Here is a 26,291-nt window from a genome sequence, read left to right on the forward strand (position 1 = left end):
AACTCGCATAATTGATCACCTGTATCCCCTGTCGGCGTGACAAAGAATTGTACTTCTTTCTCTACATCTCCTGACAGCATGTAGGACATCATGTAACATCGCCAGTACTAGTTGACATGACAGAACAATTACAAGTTGTCCTATAGTAACACATTCCTGAAAGCCTCTCCCCATTTTTCGGCGATGTGTGATCCATGCTAGTTTTCGACCTTTACTTCCTTTTCCAAACGGCTATGTTTATACTTCTATACTTTGAGTGTAAAACATAAACAGATAACCGTGAAGGGACGAGCAAGGCCATCGGACTTGAATCACGAAGAGAGGTCATTAAATCTCTTAAACAGCCAACAAACTAAAAGAATACAGATAGAGAATTGAAAAGGCAAATACGACTAATGTCCTACTACTAGTCACATAAAAAGTGAAAGTCAATGAAATGCATGACTGAATTAACCAGAAATATATATAATTTTTAAAGGACAGGAAGGGCAAGGAAGATCTGTAATCACTAGGCTGATGCTCGCAGCGGGAGGGTCCAATGAAAAAGAAAAAAAAAAGAAGAGAGAGTCTGAAACACAGTCAAAGACTTCCTTTCACACACTCTTGTGAACGCCTGTCCATGCACACACCGTAGATGCAGAGCACGCTCACACACCACCCAGAGATTGTGGACAAAATGCAGCATTGTTCCACTGCAGAAATATCTTGCTGTGCATGAGAGAATGTGTGTGTGTATGCAGGCGCATGCGTGTGCATTGGAGGCAGTCAGCTTGTCAAGTCCTAGTCGAGTGATCAAAGCCCGTACGAGCCACCCAGAGAGATCTCCCTTCCTCACTCGTTCAGTTCTCCCTCCTTCTGATAGAGGCCCGCCATCAAATTTACTACATAAAACCAGCTCAACCAATTGCACTTTGCCAGTTGGGGCAGCACGACCAATCAAAGTGTCCTATTTAGTTCCAATAATTCCCAGCTGTCCCCCCTACAAGCGCTGAACCCTGCATGGATAAACTACACCATGGGACAGGATAAGAGCATAATGGGAGACAGCATGGTAGCCCTGGCAGCATCGTCATGCCGCATGTGTGCGCATACATACAAACCAATGCCATAACACCCTGCAAGCTCTGCTGGAGCACAGCGATAGTGCCAAGTTCGTAGACATGCACACATAAAAACACACCCGCAAGTACACACTCCACAGGAGTTCTCTAAGACAGTCCCCAAACTGCCAAGTTCAAAAACAAACATCAACCTCAAACACTTTCAGCATCATCACACTTGTTTTGAACTCAACGAACTATGATATATCCTGATAAAATCCAGTTTATTAAGTTACATTTTAAAAACATTGTTTTTTGATTAAAGAAAATATGTATTAATCAGTCTGTCCAAGTGATGTTGGCAGTCTTTCAGATGCCAACATTCACATTCAGGCATGCTTGTGAAACTGGAAGAAGCGCTGTGTATGTTAGAAAATTTGCTATTTATTCTTGTATTTATTGTAAGCAAAGACAAGAGAATGTTGGGAAGGTGCAGTGCTGAGTTACACTATATTTTCAGTGTTCTTTTTACATTTTAAAACCTTGATACTAGTGTCCAGCCAATGCTAAGTAGAAAACATGTAGTACTATTGAAAAAATATCTGGGGCATCCAAAAAGAAGAGACTATAAGTAATGTGAAAGCATGACATTTTTTTTATGGATTGATTGCAAAGAAAAGTGAACATTATCAGGCCAAAGGGGACGATATTGACCCTGCAGCAAGTTTTGGGTCTGCCCCTGGGTTTCCTCCCAGTGGGAAATGCTTGGATAGCACCAGTGGAAAGTACCTGGTGCCTTTCAAGGTTTGGTTTTCCACAGTTTTGAATAGTGTTATGTTGAAAAGTGACAAGAATTTGTAAAATGTCAGACCTAGGTCAGTGAACACTCCAAAAGCAATATTTTATATGACAGTTTCTGTTCAGTTTGCATCACCCAGCTACACAAAAAATATGTTTTTTGGTTTAAAAGAGTGTATTACAAAAAACATTTAAAAATAGTGGTTAGTGGTTTTTCTATGTGGACTGGAGACAATAAGAAATGGAAATACTTCAGACATGCCCTCTTTTGTTTCAAGAGCTGGAAACAACACAATTAATGGAGCCATTTTTTTTTTGTTTTTCTCCATTTATCTCACTTTGTCCCAATTTTGTTATCATCAAGCTTCAAATGTAAGCTGAAGATATTGATTTCTGAGAGGAAAAGACAAAGTTACCAACATGAATATGAATTACATATTTTTTTGTTTATTTTGGTAAAGACTTGCCTACCACTGCTTTTGCAATGCATAGGTTCTTCTTAACAATTTTGAGCTTATCAGTGTTTGTGTTTATGCTATTGTGTCCTGTGGTGCAGCTTAGCTATTACAGTTTTTTTTTTTACTCAAATTTAAATGAAAATGTTTCTTGCAGTTGTCTAACTGGGACCCAAGTGAGATATGTGTAACAACACCCTTGAGGTATTATTTCTTTAATTTATTTTTGTCTTGTGCCATATTAAAATATATAAACACTTTCTGGCCATAAATAGCCACACAAAGATGACCAGAACCCTATGGATGTTAACATGTTACTGAACTGCAAAGTTACGACTCTTCCGCTGCACAATATATCAAGCAGCAACTGAAAATGTTAGCTTATGCTGTAGTACAAAAGTTGGTTTCTGCAGTGTGTGTTAATACATAGCAAAGCATATTTGGTGCTTGAACTATTAAAATAGGTGGAAACAATCCTCTCTGATTGTTTTTAGAGAGGATGTGACGTTTTCATGGATTTTAGCTTCTTGTGGCCCTTTTGAACACCAGTGATCCCATAAACTGGTTCAAAAGAGATGTGGTCTAAAACACCAAGTATAGCAAGTGCCTAAGCTGATTTTCTTCCACATCTCAGTTTACACTGAACTGACCGTTATGTAGTCCAAGAGGAAAATAAACATCTCTTACGAAAAAAATGGGTTTTCTACAAAAGAAAGAAGCCCAAAGCACAACATGTTACAGTCTGGATCTTATTAGGACATATATAAAACCTCAACACACCAAAGGGTTTCCCAATTATCCCATATAAAATGAATTGTACAATGCGGCTACTCAACATTTCAGTGATTATATTAAACAAGAGGGACGTTTAAGTGTGAGTACAGCGACACCTATTCACCCTACATCAAATATAAAGACGCTCAACTAATGGCTTTATAATTGCTCAACTGCTTGAGGGAGGGGCACAGATAGAAAGCAGTCACACGCACTCAAGCTGCCCAGAGTGGATGTAAACTATCACTCCTCCTCCCATTGTGTGTTTAAAGGAGAGCACAATTCAGGAACATATCCATAATACAGTCGTTGCATTCATTAAGGCCTGAAATGAAACCACTGTATCTGATCAAGTTGCAAGGATTACAGTAAGTCTTTATTAAAAAAAAAAAAATACTAAAAAAACCATCTAAGAACGCTGATTGAGGTTTCCCCTGCATCATCACTGGACTTTAATCTAAATCAGTCCCAGAATCATTTTTACAAAGACTATCATTCTAATGATAAGTTACAACCATGGAAAAGATTTTAGCTATTAAACTTGCCTGAGCACATATTTCAAAAATGAGTAGAAACTGGAGGCAGAAGCAGGACATAAGATACTCAGTAAGGCATGAGGAGAAATAATTTGGCAAGAGCAAGTATTTGTTTCCCATTTCACATTTGCAGTCTATAGCTACACTGGTTGAGAGCAGAGTTTCCCAATGAGGGACCAAGAAAAAAAAGGCATCTACACCAAACAACCCTCCTCCCAAGAGTTAGGTTGTGTTTGTGAGTAGAACAACTAACGAGTGCTCACAAAAAAAAGAACTTCAGAGACACAAGGCGAGTTGCTTGAAACATATACAAAAACATAACTGGCAAGCCAGACACAGAGTGGGGAGACCAAAAAAAGCCTTTATAGATGAAGGTAGAATGAGAGAAATGCTCCTCTGCACAGAAGTAGTTCCAACTTATCAGCTTTAAACTGTACATTGGTGTCAGAATCGCATATATTCCACCTGCTCAAAATGTGTCTCTTATTTGCAATCTATTGATCTGGCTGCAAACCATTGAAGTATTGCTCTAATGAATACTGGAGTTAGTTGCTGAAATGTTGCTCCCTCGGGCAACGGGAGAAAGGTAGCTGCAACATCATGTCCAATTACTTCCCAAATGCAGCACAAAAGCCCTTGGCCAATTTGTAATGTCAATACCAATTTATGGACTGCATCCTGTAGCATAGACAGGGCAAATTACTGTGTATTTTTCTTTTAACAGCTTTTCAAGTGGAATATTATAGTCATATCAAAGCAGAGGATCAGGTCAGGGGTGAAAAAGGCCAACCTTTTACAAGGCAAAATGAAGAATAAAGCAGCTTATTTAAAAAAAATAAAATAAAAAAAAAGTTTAAGTAAAAAATACTATTCCCAACTTTCACCAAATAAGAAATGGAATACCTAAATAGGTAAAAGTTTATACGTGTTTCTTCGATCAACCTAGATCCCCACTACCAGCAGCGGTGCTGGGTGAAATATCACTTCAATATCACGTTTATGCTTCACTTGGGGGAATATATAGTGAACACAGTAATATGTCAAAAGCAAATCATTTCCCCACCGGACATTGTACCATCATTCACACTAAGCTCTTTTTTGGAGCATATTATCTAATATCATCATGTAAACTGCTCTGATCTTGGAGCCTCAGGGTTTGATCTTTCAGCAGTGAGCTATTCGGCGGAGTTGCTGTGAGATCAGTAATTGCCTAGAAGCTTTTTGACGGGTGTCCTGCAGCTTAAAGCCCACTTCGGATCAGTTTTCCAATAGGGGCAGCGGAGCGTCGCCTGTATATTTTTGCAAAGTGCTTCTAAATTACATCAGTGGCCTGAGCGTGAAACGGAACGCTGCCTTTCAGAGTTTGGGTCTGAGCTGCAAACTCTGATTGGATTTGCCTGTTTGTTAATGAAAACAACCGTACTGAGTAAGAGGGAAAATTATCCTCCATAGAAGTATTTCTACTGATTCGTCATAGACTTCCGATCTTTTTACAATAACTGCGGAATAAAGGAAATCATTCTAACAAGTTACATTAAATGAAAATATGCGTAAATGCCCGTGCAGTCTGATGCTGACCGACTCATCAGCATCAACTCGGATTAAATAAAACTATCAGAACTATCAGATGGGTTCAGTTACTACTGGCATGCGGCAACGAGGGAGAGTGTTCATCACTTTTTAAACGTGGGAAGGTGTAATTATAAAAGGCGCTCTCCGTGCCTTACCTTGAGCGACTCCTGCGTGTGCAAGAACCAAAAGAACTAGGATCTCCGGCGTGGCGAACATTCTCACCAGACAAGAACCCCCCGGCGCTACTCCACTCCTCAGTCCACTTTTGCCCATTACAGAGTAGACACGGCGTAATACGCACAAACACACGCAACTCCTCCGTCCACGATGGTGTTGGTGGGTGGGGGGAAATAAGAACCCCCCTCCGCTACTCCAGCACAGGATCTGCAGATGAAGTCCAACGCCAGTGGTGTGGCTGTAAAGCCTCTATAGTTCCAGTGTTTGTGAGAAAGCTGCAGCCGGCTGAAGCTGTGGTAGAGGTGGTGGAAATGACTGCTCGGTCCCGCCACTTGTGTCAGCGGCGCTGCTGCCTCGCCACTGTTCTCCGATCTGCTCTCCTCTCCGTGCGCTCTCTCCGCTCCGCCACAGTCTCCGTTTACGCAGAGAGAGAGAAATGCCACCGCCCTCTGGCTACCACTTTGAGCCTCTCACTTTCTACGTCTCCGCTTCAGGTTGCCACTCTCTTTACCCTCGGACATACTTAAGTGAAAAACAAAAATAGAATATATAATATATACAGTTTTTTATTCAAGCACATGTCGTGTTTGTGATAATCTCTCAGTGCGTCAATGATATGGAAAGCTTCCGTCGCGCTAATAAAGCAAGCGATTTAACTTTTGATAATTTCCGACATGGACCTTTAATGGACAGTTTTTGAAACATCCAAGTATGTTAATTTGCTTGCTGGTGTGAGTTAATGCAAGGCTCGGTGAAAGCTTTTTAAGGCTTGACCAAATTTGTCCCTCTTCTTTTAAAGAGGGACCAAAAAAGGTCCTATGGATAAAGTACAAAATTTGAATAAAATATACACAAAACGTAATTTCTTGAAATATCTGACTAAACTGACTTGGGCCATGTGAGCACAACAATGTATGTTTTTCTGGTGTTTGCTGAATATTTTTTATTTTAAACTTTGTAGTAGGTGGATGTCTGTAATATCCCTTGTCCTGGAGCAGAACTCAATGCATTATAATAGTTTAAAACAATTAAAGGAATACTAAGATAATATATTATGAAAATTAGGTATATGTATTCAAATAAACAATTATAAGTATCAAGAAATTTAATTAAAAATCATTTTTATATATTTTCCAACTCAATTGAAATTTGTTCCAAGTTTTTGTCAAAGAATGTAAAAAATTCAGGCATTATTGGGGGGCATCAGAACTTCTGAGGACCCCATGATGTCTTCCTTTCTCTTCCTTTGATAAGAGGGCTAGGCAGCTCTTGTTAGCTTAAGTTATTCTTTAGTTTTTTCTTCCGTTTTATTCCTAAGTGGTTCATCACAACCACAATGTGTCAACACCATAACTGACAACTGACAAAACTTTAATGAAATTTTGTGAAATAAATGCTTAATTTTAGTATACTGTAAAGATTTTATGGACCTGGTAAGCTACAACATAGCCTCCTTCAGAATAACATATAAATTGAGGTAGTTTGGCATTTTGTCAACTCCATCAGAGCTTTTAGCTGTTACTCTTTCAGTGATAGTGTTGACAAATCTGTGCAGTTAATTCATTTTAATGTATTTTACATAAATGGCATTACTTCACATATATCAAATATTTCTTTTCACTCACTAGTTTGTCACCACCTTCAGTTCTGTCAACTCCATCATGCACTGTCAACTCCTTCAGATGGACTTTATGTTTTTTTTTTGTTTAAAATAATATTTCTTTTGTTTCTTGAGAAGCATTTGTCTGTAAAACTAAGCAAAAATATCACTAATAGGGTCATTAAAAAGTAATTTTATATTTATTTTTGTCAGACGGTGATGACAATAAAAATAAGTGATGACATTAAAAATTTAATTTAAAAAAGGGAGCCTGCACCTTCGCATCTTTACATTTCCAAAACATTATTTGTCATATAAATTAACACTTCAAATATGTCACTGCAGGATATTCTCAAAGTATTTTGAATTGGAGATTTTTGAGATAGACTTATTTACCAAGAAGCTCTCATGTAGTCTTTAAAGTGGAACATTGAAACCAAGAACCATGACAGACTTTCTCAAGTTTTATTTAGGTAAATTGCTAGGATGGAATTTTAAAAATAAAAAACATGTTGAACCTACAAGTAAAGATGTTCGACATGAACTTCAACAAGTTCATGTTTTTGAGTACCTAAGAGCTAGAAACAGCTGATTTGATAAATTGGAACATGTTTAGTGAAGGTGAGTGGTCATTATAATATTCTGTTGCTCTCCTAAATTTTCTTCCAATATATGATTCAAGCGTCATTTGAGGATGGGGCTATGAATGAGTGCCAGATATTCAACAAAGGACCCAAACGAAGAACAGCAAAGAAAGCATATTAGAATAAATATGTTCTCTGAGAGTGCATCAACTTGTGGCCATGTCTGTTAGATCTTCAACACCTTAAGATCTCAAGGTTTTGTAGTTTTGTTCCCTGAAGGCAGTGCATCCCATTACACATAAGCAAAAGGGAAAAATGTTATACAGTCTGCAACAAGGGGAAATGCTGTATTCACGACGGAACCCAGAACATAATATTATAACCATAAAATGAGATCCTTCAGCAGGCTGCAGTCTAAACGACCATGAAGTAGGTTATAGAGAAGAGCTGCATCATGAAACACTGCAGAGATGAATATAACAAATGTGATCAATTTTTAATTGGTGAGTCACAACCAGACAATTGGATTTTTAAAAGGTCTTCATAATGAAGATGTGGTCTGTTACTACTTTTGAGATGGAATTGAATCTTGTTTCCAGCTAAATTAATAATAAATGTAGTGGGGAAATTTACCAAATTTCATTTTTGATAACATGCAATGAGGGCCAGACTTTCACAAAAGCCTTCAGGGTCAGAAGCTCAGGGTCCAAATATTTTGGTTGCCTCGAAAGATATAGTCTTGATATTTATGAAAAAGGCATTTTCATGTTGGCATCATTGTTTAAAGTTATGGTAATCACTCTGTATTCAAACTTATAATTTTAAAGACATACATAACACATAAATCTCTGACATTTCTTTCAACTGTTAATGTAACATTAAATATATATAAATATTTTTGTTGGCACATTGAAACCAACAACCATGACAGACTTTTAAAAAAATAAAATATGATACAATGTTTATGAGGACCTTGTATTTGACCTAGAGAGGGCCATTTTCCAATAGAGTGCATGTATATGTTACTATTAATCTATTTTAATGATCTTGTTCAATAAAAACTTGTGTGGGTTGGGCACCAAAAGCATGCTCGAACACAGGAGCTCCTGAATCTGGCAATCACCATGCATGACTGGTGTCATCTTCATATATACTACACAAATAAAGAAAAAAGCTAAATGCTTAAATGACTAACTAAATCAGCTCAATAAATATTTGTACAGTAAGTGGGCAGCACACTAGCACACATGCATAATCCTACTGCCACCATAACTCTTGACAGTGTTGCTGCGCAGTCATTTGAACAGCACAGCTTGGATCATGCATTGTAAATGGCCATAGTAAAATATGTGCTTGGTGCCATTTGTCACCACAGCAGCCCTGCAGCTCTGTGACTACCACTGGAAGTAGCTGCTACACCACAGGGACCTGTAAAAGCCTTTTTATTCTGCCACTTTATTGGGAATAGGGAAGCAATAAGGTTCACAAGAAACATATGGCACACATGGTTATAGATCAGCACTTACAGAAGTTAGTCGATAGCAATGGGACCTTCACAGTTCCAATATGCAGCAACACATATATATATCTGATATCGATTACTGGTGACTTAAATGTAATACTTGCGTGAGATATGGAACTTGTGGCAACTTGTGGTAAAACAAAGAAAATATTCTACATTCATACTACTATGTCTACTTAGTGGATCTAGCAGTATTTTAGTTTGTATTTGTATCTGTCTCACTTTAGCTGAAAATGAATTCCATAATAATATTCTCCAAAACTACGCTGTATGTACACTTATGCTACTACAAAAAATTCAGTATTCACCTGGATGACTGTACTCCAGACATCTCAGTGATGTTCTGAGCAGAGTGTCTTCATTAAATTAGTGTGCTAGGTCTTTTAGCATTATTCAGCAAGGTGATGCTTCATTTTAAAAAGCTGAACAAGCTGATAAGAATGGCTGGCTCTTATAACTGTTTTGGCTCTTAACCAAAACAGTTATTATGACTGTTTTGTTGCAGATTCCCTGCAACACAATCTACAACAGGAAACCATTCCTGCCTACAGCTGTATTAATCATTAATGACTCTACAAAGAAACTTACATGATGAGAATAATTGCAATGTCTACATTCTGCTTGGGTTTAAGAAAGCATTGTTGAACTGCATTAAATTTGAGAATTTGATTGTCATTTATAATTAGTATTATCAGTTTCAAAACAGTGAATTGAAGATCTAGTTACTAAATGTCTCCTCAAATTTAAGAAGGCGAAAGTCTCGAGACTAATTAAATTTTGTGTGTTCATGTCTATATGTGAGCAGGGAGAAACTCAATCTGCTGTAGTGTCCTCAAGCTGCAACTCTTTTGGGACTTTGTTACGCTGTTTCTAGTTTGCTCTTTCTTTGAAAGTAAAGAACATCAAAGCCAAGCTGAAAACTCCACATTCATGTTTATAATCATTACAGAGATCGCCATACAGCACCCAGAAAGTTAACATATTTGGTTGTCGGTCTGTAATCCACAGCAGAAAAAAATAATGAGGAATAAGGAAATAAGCTGTGAAGATATGATCATCACAGTAAAAAAGAAAGGACTAGAGCATATTTTATGATTTGAAGCACTAAATGAGATATATTTGGTTTTTTAGTGTTTTATTTCAGCATATTTGCTTGAAACATTTGTGCTTATGAACTTTAACCTTTTAGAAAAAATATATTTTCAAGAATAGAATATTTTTTTAAAATTGGAATCCAAAGCTCAGTGTACTTTCTTTTCAAATAATAGCTATAGGAAATAATAGCTCACCCTGTTTTAATAAAACAGAGAAAGTGTATCCACAAAGGTTTCACAAAATGATCAAATGCTGAGATCAATTTCCTTAAAAAATGCCAGGTATGGCGCTGTATCCAAGAAAAAAGTTCTAGAAAGTTGAATGTACTGTAAAAAAATGTACGGTAGAAAAAAAAGATTAGCCCTCAGGGGGATTGTAAAGCAAAACTCTATTCAAAGGTTTGGAGAGTATCTACAAGGAGTGGGCTGCATTGAAATCAGTCTTCCAAAGATGCTGTGCAGAGACATTTAGCAGGACATGAGCTACACCTAACATTCCCTGTGTTACAGTGATTTGGAACCAGAGGTATCCAAAGCTTCTTGCTTTGGATAAAAACAAATAATTTGACTGGTGTTCAGTTGTCAAAAGTTGATTTTTCAGATTAAAGTAAATGTTACATTTCATTTAGAAATCTATCGATGCCACAATTCTACACTGTCAATACAATTGTTTAAGTAAATTATGCATATCTTTGAGCGGCCCTATTAGCAATTCCTCAGAATCCAGCCGGGTAAACAAGCAGACTGACTGCTGACGGCTTTTCTCCCACACAACAAAGTAGACAAGCAGCAAGGAAAGTTTTAGTTACATATAGCACCTTTCAATACATGAATCACAAATCAAAAGTTATATTCTAATACTGTGGCATATATCTGATATAAACCCCTGAGTTTTGATGATAGCTAACAGGGATGCTGCCATCTTTCAGCCAGAATGGTATAGTTTTGATGAAAATCCTAGGTGCAGGCTGCTGGTCAGAGACTGCTGGCCAAGGCATAAAACTGACTTCATAAAGCAGGTGTCTAGAGATGTAAGAGATGCTTCTCTTTTCTAAAGTGTATTATTTTCTCCAAACCTAAATAGAAAGATACTGCTTCTTTTATTATGTGCAAAGATAATGGGAGAGTATATGACCTGACAAACCCTGTACCCTGTAGTTGTTAAAATGTAGAGTGAACAATGTGACAAAGCAAAGCCATATACAATGTGTAAACTACAGCACTCTCAATGGGTTCAAGTTTCATTTGCTCAGGTAAAACATAAATCATCACTTGAAACTCCACACATGCTCCTTCTCTGACTATTTGGTGTATTTCAGCTGTGAAAACCAAAAAGATTTGAAGTAAAAACTGTCATAGGTGTCATTGCCTGTGCTATTTCTATTGCTTGTTACGACAGAGAGCAGGCCCCCAAGAGGGTGACTAGGTTTAATCTCTTTAAGCAGTTACATAATGGCCCCCAGTTCATGTTTTAATCAGCAAATAGATGACTGTGCCCAGGGACGAATAATCACATCTATAACTTCTAATCTAATATCCAGCTACATTCAAGTGGATTACAGAGGGGTTGAGAGGGAAAGGAGGGGCACAGGTGGTACACCTAGATGTGAGTGATTACAGCATGTGTGTGTTTGTGTTTTGGGATAGAGAAAAATGAGATTTAGAGATTGCCTCTGTTCTGAGCTTGCCTGTGTACTTTCCAACCGTCGCTTGAAAAGCACAAGCATTCATGGCATCATACCTTTGACATCACGTTTGATTGTAGATGTTCGGCAGGTGGATTGGTGATGAGTACTGACAGTCTCATTCCCTAGATGGCTTCGTGTCATCCACTCTTCATCCCGAATGGGTGCAACTTCCACAAGGGAATTTTCAAAAGTGGTTCAAGAAATCCATTCACAAAGGACTGACAAGGAGACAGACACAAAGTCGTTTGTCTGGATTTCTTCCTGAGACATATGCACAAAATATTGTTTCTACAGAAGATTTGATTTATGTATGACTTCATCTGAAGCTGTTCTGTTCTAAAAATAAAAACATAATCATAAATAAAACTGAAAATTTAAAAGCACTATTCTTTTCCACAGTAAAATTGGACTTGTGATCCCTACTCTAATGCACTACATATATTATATACGACACATTTATTAAAAGTAATGTAAATGTTTATAAAATCCTTTTTCTAAGGCAGGAATGAATTCAAATTGAATGAAGTCTGAACATCAAATGAGCGTAATACTACCACTACTTTGAAGAGTCCTGTATAGTTACAGTGAAAAAAACCTCAAGTTTATGTATGAATTTTAATGAAAAATAGAGAGAAATTCAATAAATGTTTGAATGAACATTATATATGAACATATATTTGTAAGAATTCTAATTAGCCCTTTGACGGACAGGAATACAATTTTCAAAAGTGTATTAAATAAACAACAACTGATTTCTTTTAAATTTGACATGCTCCAATTACAAAAAAAATTCAGATGTGAATGTGATAGACATGACCCTGGATGTCTATCACATACTTCAATCTACCTGCATTGAGATATGATTCTACAGTTAGCACAGCTAGAGAAATAAAAAGTTTTCTTCATTGTTAGCTGAAGATTGGTCAGTCTGAATGAAAAGCATCGGTGAAGATGATTTTGATGGGATTATGTTTTTTTCGTTTTTCACTGATGGATTTAGCATTGATTGGTGAAATGTTCAGGGTAACGCAGATTTATCCTGGACTTATCTGTCGTGTTCCTTCACCTTCATGACACTGTTTGCTCTCCAACATATGTGGGAGGCACTCACAGAAATATTACATAGTGAAATCAAATTTCGCTCCAAATAATTAGATGTATTCAAAAGGCAATGAGTTTATTTGTAAATAAATAAATAAATTCTTAAATGTCAGAGTAATTACCTGACTGTGGAAAAATACTAGTAATACATTTCATAGTATTTTAGCTCATTTGTTTAAATACAACAAAGAACTTGTCCAGAAGCCCACGTTACGCCCTGTCAAGACATTTATTGCTCATAGTAAAGGAATTGGATGGCTTTTTCTTGTTTGCAATAAAAACATGCATTTCAACATTAAATACTGGAGATTGGATAATCACATAAATGGTATGCTGAATAGATCAATATAACAAACTGAACAGGTGTTTGTAGAAGACTATACCACCTTTTGTGAACAGACGAGATGCACATTCTTCATGTTGTTCCTTAATAAACATTTGAATGGAAAAACATGCCTTTCACACAAGTGGCGGAGTGTGCATTTCAGAGACTTGCATTTATAAATAAGAATAATGTAACCCAAAATCTCTATAAACCATATCTGGTTTTCACATTTACCCCAAAGACAATTAAAATAAATAACCAAGAAGTAAGCATTCTTTTCGATGTACTGTACTTCACAAGGTCACTCGTGGGGATAAAATGACATTGGAGAGAGATGTCTTGCTATCTCTCTTTCTTGAAATTTCCCCAGAGAAATGCTCCTCCTTTACAAAAGGCCCTTCAATTTATGTGTGTACATGTGCGGAGCAGAGAATTTCAGACCAGTGATTCCCATCTTCCTGCTTGTTAATACTCCATGGCTTTTAAGATATCAGCTGGAAACAGTTTTCACATTAACTTTCAAGGGGGGAAATATTACAAATTGTGGGAGTTCAAGTGAAAACAATAAACCACCGGAGGCCATGACAGATGCAGATGTACTCCATAAGGCTGGGACAGATAACGCTTAATTCCATCCGTGTTTTTAGGTGTTAGTGTTGTGACAATCAGGCCAAGTGCTTTTTGATTAGCTCATTATTAATTCATGCACACTCCCAGAACCTCAAATCTGACTTAATTACAACAACACTTCCAGCAGTGACCAATATTGATGTGATTAATGAATTAGTAGTTTGCTGCAGCAGCATTCTCTTTATGACTGAAAAGGATGAGAGGGTATTAATAATTTTTGAATATTAATGAAAAAGCTGAGTGAGCTGATAAGAGAGAAGAGGGACTGAGAGGAAGACTGAGTAAGAATATTTGTTTATTGTTCAATATGTGCCATCCGTTAACTCAATACAAACAAGGGAAAAATATTGTATTTTGTTAGACTAGAAGCATCCACAAGTTGAACAATGCAATGATGGAAAAGGGAAACATGCTGAACGGTTTTAACTATTTCCCTGTTCTCTATTACTTAGCAGTAATTATGAATTATTTTTGCTGCTTTTCACATCTCTGTGTTTTAACCATTGCCCAGGGAGCATTCTGTTTAATCAAATCTTGTTTGTTTGCCTAGAAAGTCTTGTTAGTTTGGGGAGTATTTAGTTGGTTATTCAAATTACATGAAATTTAACATTTTCAATTTGAAAATCATGAACCAAGAAGCAACAAATACATACTTTTTGGTTGGTTTTCGATCACAAGAAATTACTTCTGTTTTTCTGAGAGAACACAACTGTTATTATCTTGAGAGAATCTCACTGAAATATCTGCAGTGGAGAAAGCTGCTCTTTTTACAGTTAGTGACTAATGTGTGGGTGTCTGATAAATCATGGAGGATTTAGAGAAGCCGTTTCATCTATGTGGTCAAAGGTTTTGCAAATCACCATTACCTATTTAAAGATTTTTTTAAAATGAAAGAAATTTTTCAAAGTCATCCAATCCAAAAGAAAGACACCATAAGTTGTTTTGTCAAAGTCCAAACCTTGATATGATTGAGTCATAAAACTTGATAAAAATTTGAACAAATAAAAAATACATGCTATATACTTTTATGTCATGTAAAATAAAAATGTTTAGAATATTTTAAAATTATATTGTGATATTTTATTAAATTAAAATTTAAAAAGGATCATTTAAAAAAGTAGTCAAGCAGCACAACAAATACGACTGTTACAGTCAGTGTCATTAGTTCTTCAAAATTATTATAATTCTAATCACACTATTTAGTCAGAGTAAATAATTAAAATTCAAAGTTAAGGACTTGCTACTTGACTGTACATTTTGAGTTTAGAATTGACTTGCAATTCCTCAAGGAATGTGTGCTACTTGTGGCTTGCAAAGAATGATTTGTTTCAACTTCTTCTAATTGCTTCAACATCCATGTTTTAGTACTCTGAGGGGAAGCAGGAGTAGTCTGTAAACGGCTGGGGGAATGACGACTAAATCATCATCATTCAACACCCTTCCATTCATGTTTGGGTTTTGTATCAGATTATTTATTTATTTAAATAATAGCAGCTGTGCACTAACTCTTCACATTCTAAGATCAGAAATGACTAATTTTTCTGATGCAAACCATGATGAGATCTGCGCTTTGAGCAAATAGTCAAAATACATTAGAGAGCTTTGTTTTTTTTGTTTGTTTTATTTTTTCATTTGGAGCTCTATAACACAAGTCAACCTCACTATGCTGCAGAATTATAGAGCTCCTTGGATTAGAGGCGCATTTACTGAAATTCAAACAGTAATCGCTCACACTTGGAACTGAAACACAAATCAATAGTGTAAGTACTTTGCTGCCCAACACTGATCTAGTGTTCGGCTTTTGAAAGAGGAGGATAAACAATTGCTTTATTTACAGTGAACATTGACAATTTGACCAGTTCAGAACATAATATGTTTCGGAAGGAGAGTTTAATCATGAAAAATATATGAACAATCATCCTTATTAGAACATCAAGCCTCATTTCATCATTCTTTACTCATTACTCTTCATGTCAGTCGTGTAATTCCAAATGCAATAGTTAGCAATATTTCTGTATCTAATACCAGCTCCTGGCAAAATTGGTGAAGAAGGACCAAAAATAAACATCAATATACAATCAAAAAAAGCTGCAGCTGTTTATCTGAAAACAGAGAACTTTCAGAAAAACTGGCAGTTTGGAGATAAAATGTGCTCACGCGATGGCAGACTGACTGCTGGCCTGGTGATTTTCTAAATCCATGTTGTCCTATCTCCTCATCTACTCCAGTGAAGATGAAAGAAAACAGTTTAAAGATACGTACTGGGACTCTGCATCACATTAGAGGCTACAGCCATAACCTTCAAAGACTCTGTGTGCCTGCGTGTGGATGTGTGTCTGCCAAAGAGAGTGAAAGAGAGAGGAAGAGATAAAGGTGGCAATAAACCTTGTGTCTGTGTATTCAGTCGGTTTGTGTTTATATGCAGTGCAAATGTTACTGGGCCCAGTACATCTGCATGGATGTGTGTTTTAATGTGTCCAAGTGTGTGTGCTTGCTGACATTCTAAAGAGGTGTTAGGTCAAGGTTCATGTCAGCCCAACTCAGCTGTCACCCTTTGAGCTCTCTATAAAATCCCTCACAGCTCTTTCAGCTGCTGTTTGAACATCATCAATCTGGCACAGCCTCTGAACCTTCAGGCTGAGGAACTCTTGCAGAAACACCGGTTTGTCAACAACTACTAAAAAAGGAAACAATATTTTTGCTGTCTGTTAAAATGCGGTTACACTTTTTGTTAGGGCGAGAAAGTGAACAATTTCAATTTAACTCACTAGTGCCATTTTGATTTAGTTGTGACCAGTAAAGTCTTGAAAGTCAATTCATTCATTCAGCTGGGGTAGAAGAAGAAAGTACAATGTCCAAATAAAAATCCCCCTGAGTATACATGAGAAGTTATTTTTTTCTTTCCAAGTAGCCCCATGATGCTTTGACTTTAAGAAATAACATTAACATTTTAAGGGGTAACAAAAATTTTAAAAAAATTAAGAAATACTTTATCAGGGCTACAAAAAGTCATTTGAATTAAAAAACCATTATGATATGTATAATGGGGGTCACTGGCTCTCACCCCAACACTCCTGATTATTAATGTAAGCTTCTCTTTGAAAGGAAGACAGTACTAAAGTTGCTAACTTTTTTTTTTTTTTTTGCATGACCTTGTCAAGCAATGAGTTATATGAAGATCACAAATGAAAGAAAACATTGACCTCAAAATGACACACAAGTCGCCTTCTATTCTGATATGATCTATCAGGGTAATGTCATATGAGCCTGTGAGTAAAGGTTCAAAATCTTTTGGACATTAATATAGCAGCAAAAAGTATTTACAGTTTGAAGGTATCTGGAGTAATGGCGTCTCTGGCAGAAAATCAAGTCAGACTCCTTGTAAGTTGAACTACTCTGCTGTATGTTTTGGTAGCCGGCCAGGCCACGCGTGCATGCTAGAGCTTTTAAGTCCCTGCCAATGAAAGCCTCTGCCCTCCTCATATTTCCAGAAAAGGGTGAGAGTTATCTACAAAAGGAAATAGAAAAAAAAAAAAAAAAAAAGAAGTGGAGCAAATTCAACCGAAGGTTATATTTTACATCTTCGTCAACACAAAAGAGAGTGTTACCAGAGTCAAAAGGGGTTCAGATCTGCTAAAATGGCGAGCCTTATGAACTATAGCAGAACTCAGGTTGGATTTTGCTTTGAGTTTTTTTTTTTTTTTTTTTTTACACAAAACTCAGTATCTAAATTTTGTGTTAAAATAAAAGGTGTTCACAGCATCCATCATAGCTAACCCTCCCCAGTCAGAAAACAAAGACATTTTGTTCTGTATTTTCTCAAGACAGAAGGAATTGTCTGGAAGTGCATAAAATAGCTCATTGTGAATTTTAAAGTCTTTAGTTGATAAATGTATTGGATAAGATAAATGTTTTTAGAAATGTTATGCTATATAATACTTTGGGCCCACTATACTTCTTGTTATATCACTGGAGTCATTTATAGTCTTTAATGTTTGTGTACAAAGAAGATAAAAATAAATGTCTGAATAGTAGTGAAGCTTATTAGAATCAACAGTAAAGGGAGAGGAAGGTGTATATATTTGGCAAAAATATGAAAGAAAAAAGTTTATTTTCTCTGCACATACATAAAACCTGCAAGGAGCTACAACCATGATTATTGATAGCACTGCTTGTACTGTACTAATGAATCTAAGTTCTGCTTCTGAAGCCAGTAACAGGTAGTGTGCAGAAAAGGAAAGGCACAGAACAACTGTAAGCCTATTTTATCAAATAATGGACCTTAAACAAGGGCCACTTTTCATTGGCTGATGCCCATTCTACATAGTAGCGCGGCTACCATGTGCGTGGCCGTCTCACAAACACACGTTTCCCGTTAGCTAAGTACAGCATAATGGCAGTACTGATACAACTTCTACACCTTGAAGCCTGTCTGCTACAGTTTTAAGTTAGCTAAACAGATCCAGATACAGCAATGTGTACTGTATCTGACATACACTAAAGGTTTTATTTTAACAGAAAAGGCTTTGGACTAAACTGTTACTCATGTTGGCCGCTCTAGCACCAAGTACAGTGTATCAGGCCTAGGCACACTCAGACATTTGCCAACAAACCACAGGAATCACCCACTGATTTCAAAAGTAACCTACAAAACGATGAATGCCCGACTTACCCAGCCTTGTAAGAACAATAGGCATCGGTGATCTTGTCCACAGCTATATTGATGCTGAGGGTGTGTGGATCTGCCGTTTTCTTCATCAAGGGAACGTATTTTGCTGTGACGTCCACAATGTTGGAGGCATCGAGTGGCTCAATCACCTTGAGCTCATCCAAAAAAGATGACATGAACTTCTTAGTTCCTCTGTCCATTGTAGTAGCTGATATATTGAGAAAATCCGATAAAAATGATGAACTAATCGAGTCAGAAATACACTGCAGAGAATCAGTCGAAGTGGAAGACGCCATGTTTACATAGAAACAACTTGCCGCGAGGCTTTGTTTGTGAGACTTGCGGCCCAGTGGGATTTTCTAGGTCGTTTATAAACATTTATAAACAATCCTATACACAAATATATGTATCCCATCCATCCATCCATTTTCTGAACACCCTTCATCCCTAATGGGGTCGGGAGGGTTGCTGGTGCCCATCTCCAGCTGCGTCCCGGGCGAGAGGCGGGGTACACCCTGGACAGGTCGCCAGTCTGTCGCAGTATATGTATCTCCAAAAAAATTATTATTTCAGATGTCTAGGACATCAAAACTTTTAGGAAGACTAACATTCAGTCAACTTTGTTTGATTAGCCCCACATCGCTACAAATATATATGTTTTTTTTTTTATTTTCTACAAACACCAGGGATACCTAAATTAAAATTCTTGCAATGCAAAACTTATACTTCCAATATCCATAATACTATTATTAGTAGTAATGTATTTTGTTTCTAAAATGCCTTGTCTGTTTATCTATTTGTATCTCCACTTCAGGCCAAGATATTTTTCTTTTAGGATTGTTTAAGAGCTGTGAATGCAGAGAATGCAGAGGAAAAAGTATTTCCAATGGAGTTTTGAAGTATGTGGTGCAAATGTCACTACTAACATGAACTATTCATATTTTAACCAATTAAGATGTACTTTGAGACACTCTTATCTACAGAATAATAGCTTTCAACATTTTTTAAACAATATATATAAACAGATCTTTGGATTGTTCAACATTGAAACAGTGAAGTTAAAATTAAGAGAAACAACTACACTGTAGTTATCTCAAATTTTGCATGTGTACATTTTTCCTGAAGGTTATATTAGATACCTTTAATTTCAACTTTGAAGACTAGGAAGGACATTTTATCTAGGGCTATCACTGATGCCAAAGATGTACTTGGATATAGACAGTCACTTAATTGTTTTTTTCCCCACATAGTACATATTACCTAGAACTAGTGTGTAAAGGGTGGATTTTATGGCAGCCTTAGATATTCTATGGTAGTAATTACCAAGAGTTATAACTACAAAAGTGGCACCATCTGTCATTGTCAGTCCAGTATCAATACTTGCAATAACTGCAAACATTAAAGAGCTGGTGAATCATAAGATGATAAGTTTGCAATGTGGATCAATTTACACAGTATGCTGTATTATAGCAATAAGCATCAGATAAACATAGTTCTTGGATAAACACAGGGTTGGAAAACAATTGCAAAGTAAATAGATGACCAAACGCCTGCATTCCAGTGTGACTCCTGGTCTGTGTTCCTGTGTCTATTACTGGTTTGTATACAATAGTTCACTGCATTATACATAGGACAAAGTATTATATTTTCAACTTAGCCACAGAAATATGCAGTGAATCTAAAAGAGCGTTGAGATGCTGCTGCATTTGTCTATCAGAGAAAAACATTTTAATGAAGCTGTAGCCTTGAAACCTCAGCAATGGAAAAAATAATAAAATGTTAAGCTTACAATCTTAAAATATGCTTTCAAGGTTGGCTGAAAACAACCTTGAAAAGTAGATTTATGTACTGTTGGCACAAATACATTAATCTAGAATTATTCTAACAATAATGAAACATTCCACTAATGTGGCACTTAAAGGTAACTCCATTACTGCAATAATGACATCAGTCCTGGGCCCTGATGAGAATTCAAATCATTGTTTGTCATGATGATTCACTTTTATGTAGATGAAACACTGATCAAGGAAAAAAGAATAATAATTTGAAGTGGTGCTGAATATTATAAACTGGGGGAAAAATGTGCTGCACTGTTTTTTGTTTTTTTTTTCTTAATGTCTTTGAACTGCAAAAACAGATCAAAGACATTAATCTGTCTTTAATTTTATATAATTTTTTAAATAAAACAAACAAAACAATGTTTTTATGTTGTATGTTCTGAAGGATACTTCTGCTTTAGAGATGTAAGCGTTTTAGATAAACACCATTACAAGCCAAATATTCCTATGCTACTAAACCAAGTAAATGCAGATCGGCTCTTCACAAGGCACAACTGTCCTAATTTTGGCAGGTGACTCAGTTGAGAAATTTTCCTCATACTGTGTTGTTCACTGCACTAATCTAGCCACCAGCAAGTTTTAACCCTGGTTAGGTCAGGGCCACGCCTTGATGAAAAGTTCATGCTGCACACCACATACTGTCAGCTAGGCCACCTCAGGCATGGCTCCATGCTGTCTCCAGCTGTGGTTGCAGCTGGAGACAGCAAGAGACAAACACAAGCATGGCACTTCACAGCAATCATGAAGGCGGCTTGATTTGCACTTGTTTTTGTGCCCCTTGGGCTCATATATGTCAGTGACAGCCAGCTGTTTTTCAGCTCTTGTTTTCTGTCCATGCTAACTGGGATCTTCAACTCAGGTGTACAACAGATTTTTATACTTACTTATTTTTCTGCAAGTAAAAGCTAAAATGTTCCCTGGCTTTATATGCTTTAAAATTTGAAGTGTTTGAAGTTTAAATGACATTTTGGGTTTCTAACATTGCTGTAAGTGCAAAAGAGTAAATAACTCTTCCTACGTGTTCTGCAGCCTAATTTTAAAATCGTGGAGGTGGTTGGAACACCTAACCTCAATGATTTGGAAGCACATGTGGATTGTAACTAACTAAAGTTTTTACAACTAAGCTAATAATATAATTACAACTTGCAGCCAGTACACATCACCTCCCTCTGGCCAGTGTTAGGAAGATCTATGCTAGATATGCTACAGTAGGAAAGTCTGATGAGGTACACACACACACAAGGGTTATTCCATGATACGGTTCATAACCGTTTTAGGAACTGAGAAATAGTTTGTATAAGAAACTCAGCAGACACAAAGTTCCAGCAGGTGTTTGCTAATTGCCACTGCCAGCAATCTGGAGGAGCTGAGTGGGGGGAGTGGTGCTTGGCTGGGACCTGCAGCTCTGAGGAGGAGGTTTGTGAAAATGAGCAGCACTTTTTGAGAGTAAGTGACAAGATACCCCCAAAAGGTTGTCACAAGAGATTCAAGAATTTCTCAAACATACACGAAAGAATGAAAGAAATACTCTTGATGATGAAATAACTTCATAACATGTCATATAGCTCAAAAAAGTCACCCTTTAACAAAACTACAGGAAACTGTCTGAGGTTGTTCACAAAAATCTATGATCACATTAAAACCTTTGCCTGTTCTTTTCTATGCTGACCAAGATTGATCTCAGCCCTAATTTTAACATTGCCATTACTAACACAAAACCCTGGCATTTTCAGCAACAAGGCAATACAAAGTGCTTTACAAAATTTAAAAGGAAATACAAACAAAATAATAAACCAAAGGGAAGAGCAAAAGAAGACAAAGAATCTAATGTTGATCTAAAGTATGTAAACTCAATACTACTATTCAGGGTTGGTAGATAAGAATAAGTAAATAAGTACCTGGTCTAATTCCTTTGCTGGTTTGGAAGAATAAGAGTCTAAAAAGTAGTTGCTAAGGTAGTTTTTCTGGGTTCCAAGTCCTAATCCCTGTTCTGGGTTGCTAAATAAGTGTAAGTAAGTAAGTATCCTCTCGACTTCTAGGATGCTAGATAAGTATAAGTAAGTAAGTACAACAGACCCCAAACAACAATCTGAAGCAAACTATGTTGAAAGATCAATTGTATTTGTGTTAAAGCTGACTACGTCCTGCTTCTTGAAATCTCTCTGAAGTGTACAAAAACCTCAATGTGATGTCAAACAAGAAAGTCTTGCTCTGTGCTGAAACATGCAAGCAGAAATGTCCTATGGCACCATTTATAGAACCATTCAATACTTTTGATAGGCAGGTCTGCAAAGAGCAAGTCAACCTGATGAAAGGGTTGCAACTGTGCAACCCTTTCATCTGTTACAACTGTTACATTTTGCCTGCCTTTAAAACTCTTTTTCGTCTGTGAAAAAATAAATACCTGACACTTGACAGATGTTGTTTCTTATTCATTCTGAGACTGTTTTTTTAATAAATTACAGATTAATACTCATGTTATTTGTCAAACCACATCCTCGTCAAAAGAACAGCTGATATGTTAGTGTTTTAGTAGGGTGATTAAATATAGTTTTTCTCAGACATGTCCACTTTTCAATTTCTATCAGGGGTATCTGGGGGGATTTTATTTATTGATGAAAATGTCCTGGCTTTCATCAGAACAATAGGTGATGACCACCTTTCTTTCATTTGACATCTTTCCAGAGCTGATGCCTATGGTGAGTGATTCGGAGCAAACATTTAAACACATAAACAAAGAGGGAAATGACCAATTATTTTCAATTTCTATCATTTTGGCCCAGTTTTATTTATTGTACCAGAGTTGATTATTTCATTGAAGTGTTTCAGGATTGGGCCAAGTTTCCTCTATTTTGGAAATCAAAATATGGTCACTCTTGTTTAGGAAGCATTACTGCTGCTATGTGCAAATCAATATCAGCTGGTTTTATATTTACTGATGACCTATTAAAATGTTTGTCATTGCTGATATGTTGCAGAGAGAGGACTAATTGAAAAAGCAAAAGACTAAAAGCAAACACTTACACAAAAAAAGTCTTACTGGTGCAAAACATTTGAGGAAATTGATATAGACGATTTTCTGACTGTTCCAGAGAGTGCCACTGGACCCATAGTGAAAGCAGACAGAACAATGTCTCACCATAAACCAGTCAGCCTCATAAGAGTTTTGAAAAAAGGAATTAAAAGCATACTCAAGAGTCTGAGATCCACAGATCGAAGTCACAGGATTTCTCATGAAAATAATAAGTATCCGACTCAAATAGAATGGTTTCTATGCATACATGCTGTAGAAGACTCCACTGCTAAATAAAACAATACTGAAGGATGTTTACAGCTTGATACAAAATAATCAATAAAATACTGGGAGAATGTAGTCTGGTCAGAGCTGGCAAAGGCTGAGCTCTTTGGCTTTTATTGTATAGATAATTGTGAACATCAAAACATCCCAAAAGAGCCAATGTTATACTTAATTGGTTTCAGAGAAAGAAAATAGAACTGTTAAAAGAGTTCAGGCAATCACCTGACTGCTATCCAGCTGAAAACTTATGAAAATGAATGGAATTTAGAGTGGATATAAAGGACACAAAGAACCTCAAAATGTTGAAGAGTTTGTGTGAAAGAACAGGTCAGTAAACCTGAGCAACTTTCATGTCTACTTTCTCCATACAGAAAATGACTTTAAGTAGTGTTTACCAAAAAAAAAAGCCTTGAGTTAATGTTTTTTTGCAAAGTAAAGGAAAGCATTTTTACCTGAAGCCCACAATCCCTTTGCATACAACACTAAAACCACAAAACAACAAGCAGACAACCCATCCATGCTCCACCTGTCAGCCCTAACCCGGCAAGGTCACCATCACAACCAGAGCAAGCTGTGCAACTAGAAATCATGCCATGAAATATCCTCTCTCTCTCCCCTCCTCCCAAAACACTGCTGCCAAACCCTTGATCATTCGCCATGATTTTTTGACCTTACATCAGCTGAAAATGCTCCCACACCACCACGCACACGGTGAATGAAATTTTACGTTTCACTTTCAGAATGTTTGGTCAACATTAACTTCAGTTTACTTTGTTTTCATTAGTTGGTGAGCAAACTGTTGAAACCAACAGTTTACATACACTGCATTTACTTGTGCACATTTTTTTCTCACTGTCTGAAGTTAAAGGTAATAAAATTCCTCTGGTTATAGGTCATTTAGAATTATTAAAACTGTTTCTATTTTCTAAGTGCCAAAGTAATGAGAACAAATGTGAGATAAGATTATAAGTATTTTTGAATAATGGCTGCCTTCTTACTGATTCAGCTTGTTAATACATAAGATCTTTCAGTGTGAAAAAATGTCAGGTAGCATATTCACATGGTCTTTGACTTTTGTTTTGGGGTTGATTTGAACAGCCTGGTCTCCTTCTTGGGTGGTGTGATGGTTGGATATGCAATTATACTTGCATATAATTGTTTGAACAGATGAAGGCAGAATCTTCAAGCATCTGAAAGTTGTTCCCAATGATGAACCGTTTTTGGCTGATTTCTTTGGACTTCCACATTATGTCAAATCAGAAAGTATGTGTTCCAGGTGTGGCTTTAAAATAAATCCACCGTTGTGCCCACAATTAAATGTGTCAGTTTACCTATCAGATGTTTCCAAAACCATGACATTATCATCTGGGCTTTCCCTCATCGTTTAGTGAAACAGCAATCATTCTGTATGTAAACTTCTGATTTTGAAGACATTAATGAATAAACCTCTGATTTATTAATTCAATCAATATTGTGGCATTTGGGAAGTCAAAATAACATTGGTATTTCTAACTGACGTAAAACAGGAAAACTTTGGTCTGATTTAGCCTTAGACAGTGAGAAAGAAAAATAGTATGTCTATTAATGTGGTGTATGTAAAATTCTGGTTTCAGTGGTATTCAGGATTCAGCACATGCCTTCAGCAAATACATTATGTCTGATATTACTAATATTTACTTTAGAACAATTACTGTTTCTTGCTGATTTCTTACTGCAGTATTGGAAACACAGCAAAAGCTATGAGACGTGACTTAACATCCTTTATTAGATCGGTTTGAGCTCACTGTTAAGTTGTGATGCCATCAGCACAAGAACAGTATTATATCTTGCTTCTATAAATACAGAAATTGCTCCAGATTGGCCTAATGTCTACAATAAAGTCAATGAAGCATTAAATAGAGCTGCGGTTATCTTTCAAGTTGATTCTTTTTTTTCTTGTTGCAGCATTGCTGAAGAAGCTCTGAAGCACAGGATGGTTGCTCTTTTCGCAGATTGTAGAGTTCACTGCTTGCAATTATGATGGTGCAGACAGAAACTGAAATATTGGACGCCTCTCGCTGGCTCGAGGCTCTACAATTTTCCATTATCTTGCACTGACTTCTCAGCAAGTATTCAACACATAACATACCAGAAGTATACTACACTGCTGCCAGAATACCATGTTAAATATCATACTGATTAAAGATCATTAGTTGTTTTGTTTATTGTTCTCTAGAACACCCTCCAGGGTTGTTAAAGATATATCTGGGGTTTTTATTTTTTTTCATATTTTACCATTTTTGTATTAAGCTTGCTTTGCGTTCAAATCTTTATAGCATTTAGAGAAACCTTTAAGGGCATAGGCAAAGGTGTATAGTATAAATTGACAAACCTAACATTCAAAAAACATTTACAGAGATTAAACTGGAGTGCTATTAGGTTTATTATTTCTTTTTCACCAAAAGCTTTATAAACACATATAAAACATTTTGAGTAGGAGCAGGACTGGGTGCAATCATGACCCCTCTACATAGATTTCCTGTTTTATAATCTCTTAGTACAAAATATGTGATTAGGATCTAATTTCAATCTCTAGTCCCAAAAGCTTGTG

The 26,291-nt window shown here is 36.6% G+C and overlaps 1 protein-coding gene across 3 annotated transcripts in view; it reads right to left on the bottom strand.

Annotated features, from left to right (window-relative positions):
* Positions 1-11,977, bottom strand: part of LOC122827889 (netrin receptor UNC5C-like) — a 193,340-nt gene extending 181,363 nt beyond the window's left edge. For all 3 annotated transcript variants that reach the window (XM_044110982.1, XM_044110983.1, XM_044110981.1), the window contains exons 1-2: positions 11,894-11,977; positions 5,331-5,874 (exon numbers count right to left, since the gene is read on the bottom strand). In XM_044110982.1, the coding sequence (XP_043966917.1) occupies positions 5,331-5,448 (118 nt within the window). In that variant the 5' untranslated portion in view covers positions 5,449-5,874; positions 11,894-11,977. The remainder of the gene's footprint in view (positions 1-5,330; positions 5,875-11,893) is intronic.
* Between the last annotated feature and the right edge of the window lie 14,314 nt (positions 11,978-26,291).

This window comes from Gambusia affinis, linkage group LG03 (genome assembly GCF_019740435.1).
Source record: "Gambusia affinis linkage group LG03, SWU_Gaff_1.0, whole genome shotgun sequence".
In the NCBI taxonomy this organism is placed as follows: Eukaryota; Metazoa; Chordata; class Actinopteri; order Cyprinodontiformes; family Poeciliidae; genus Gambusia; species Gambusia affinis.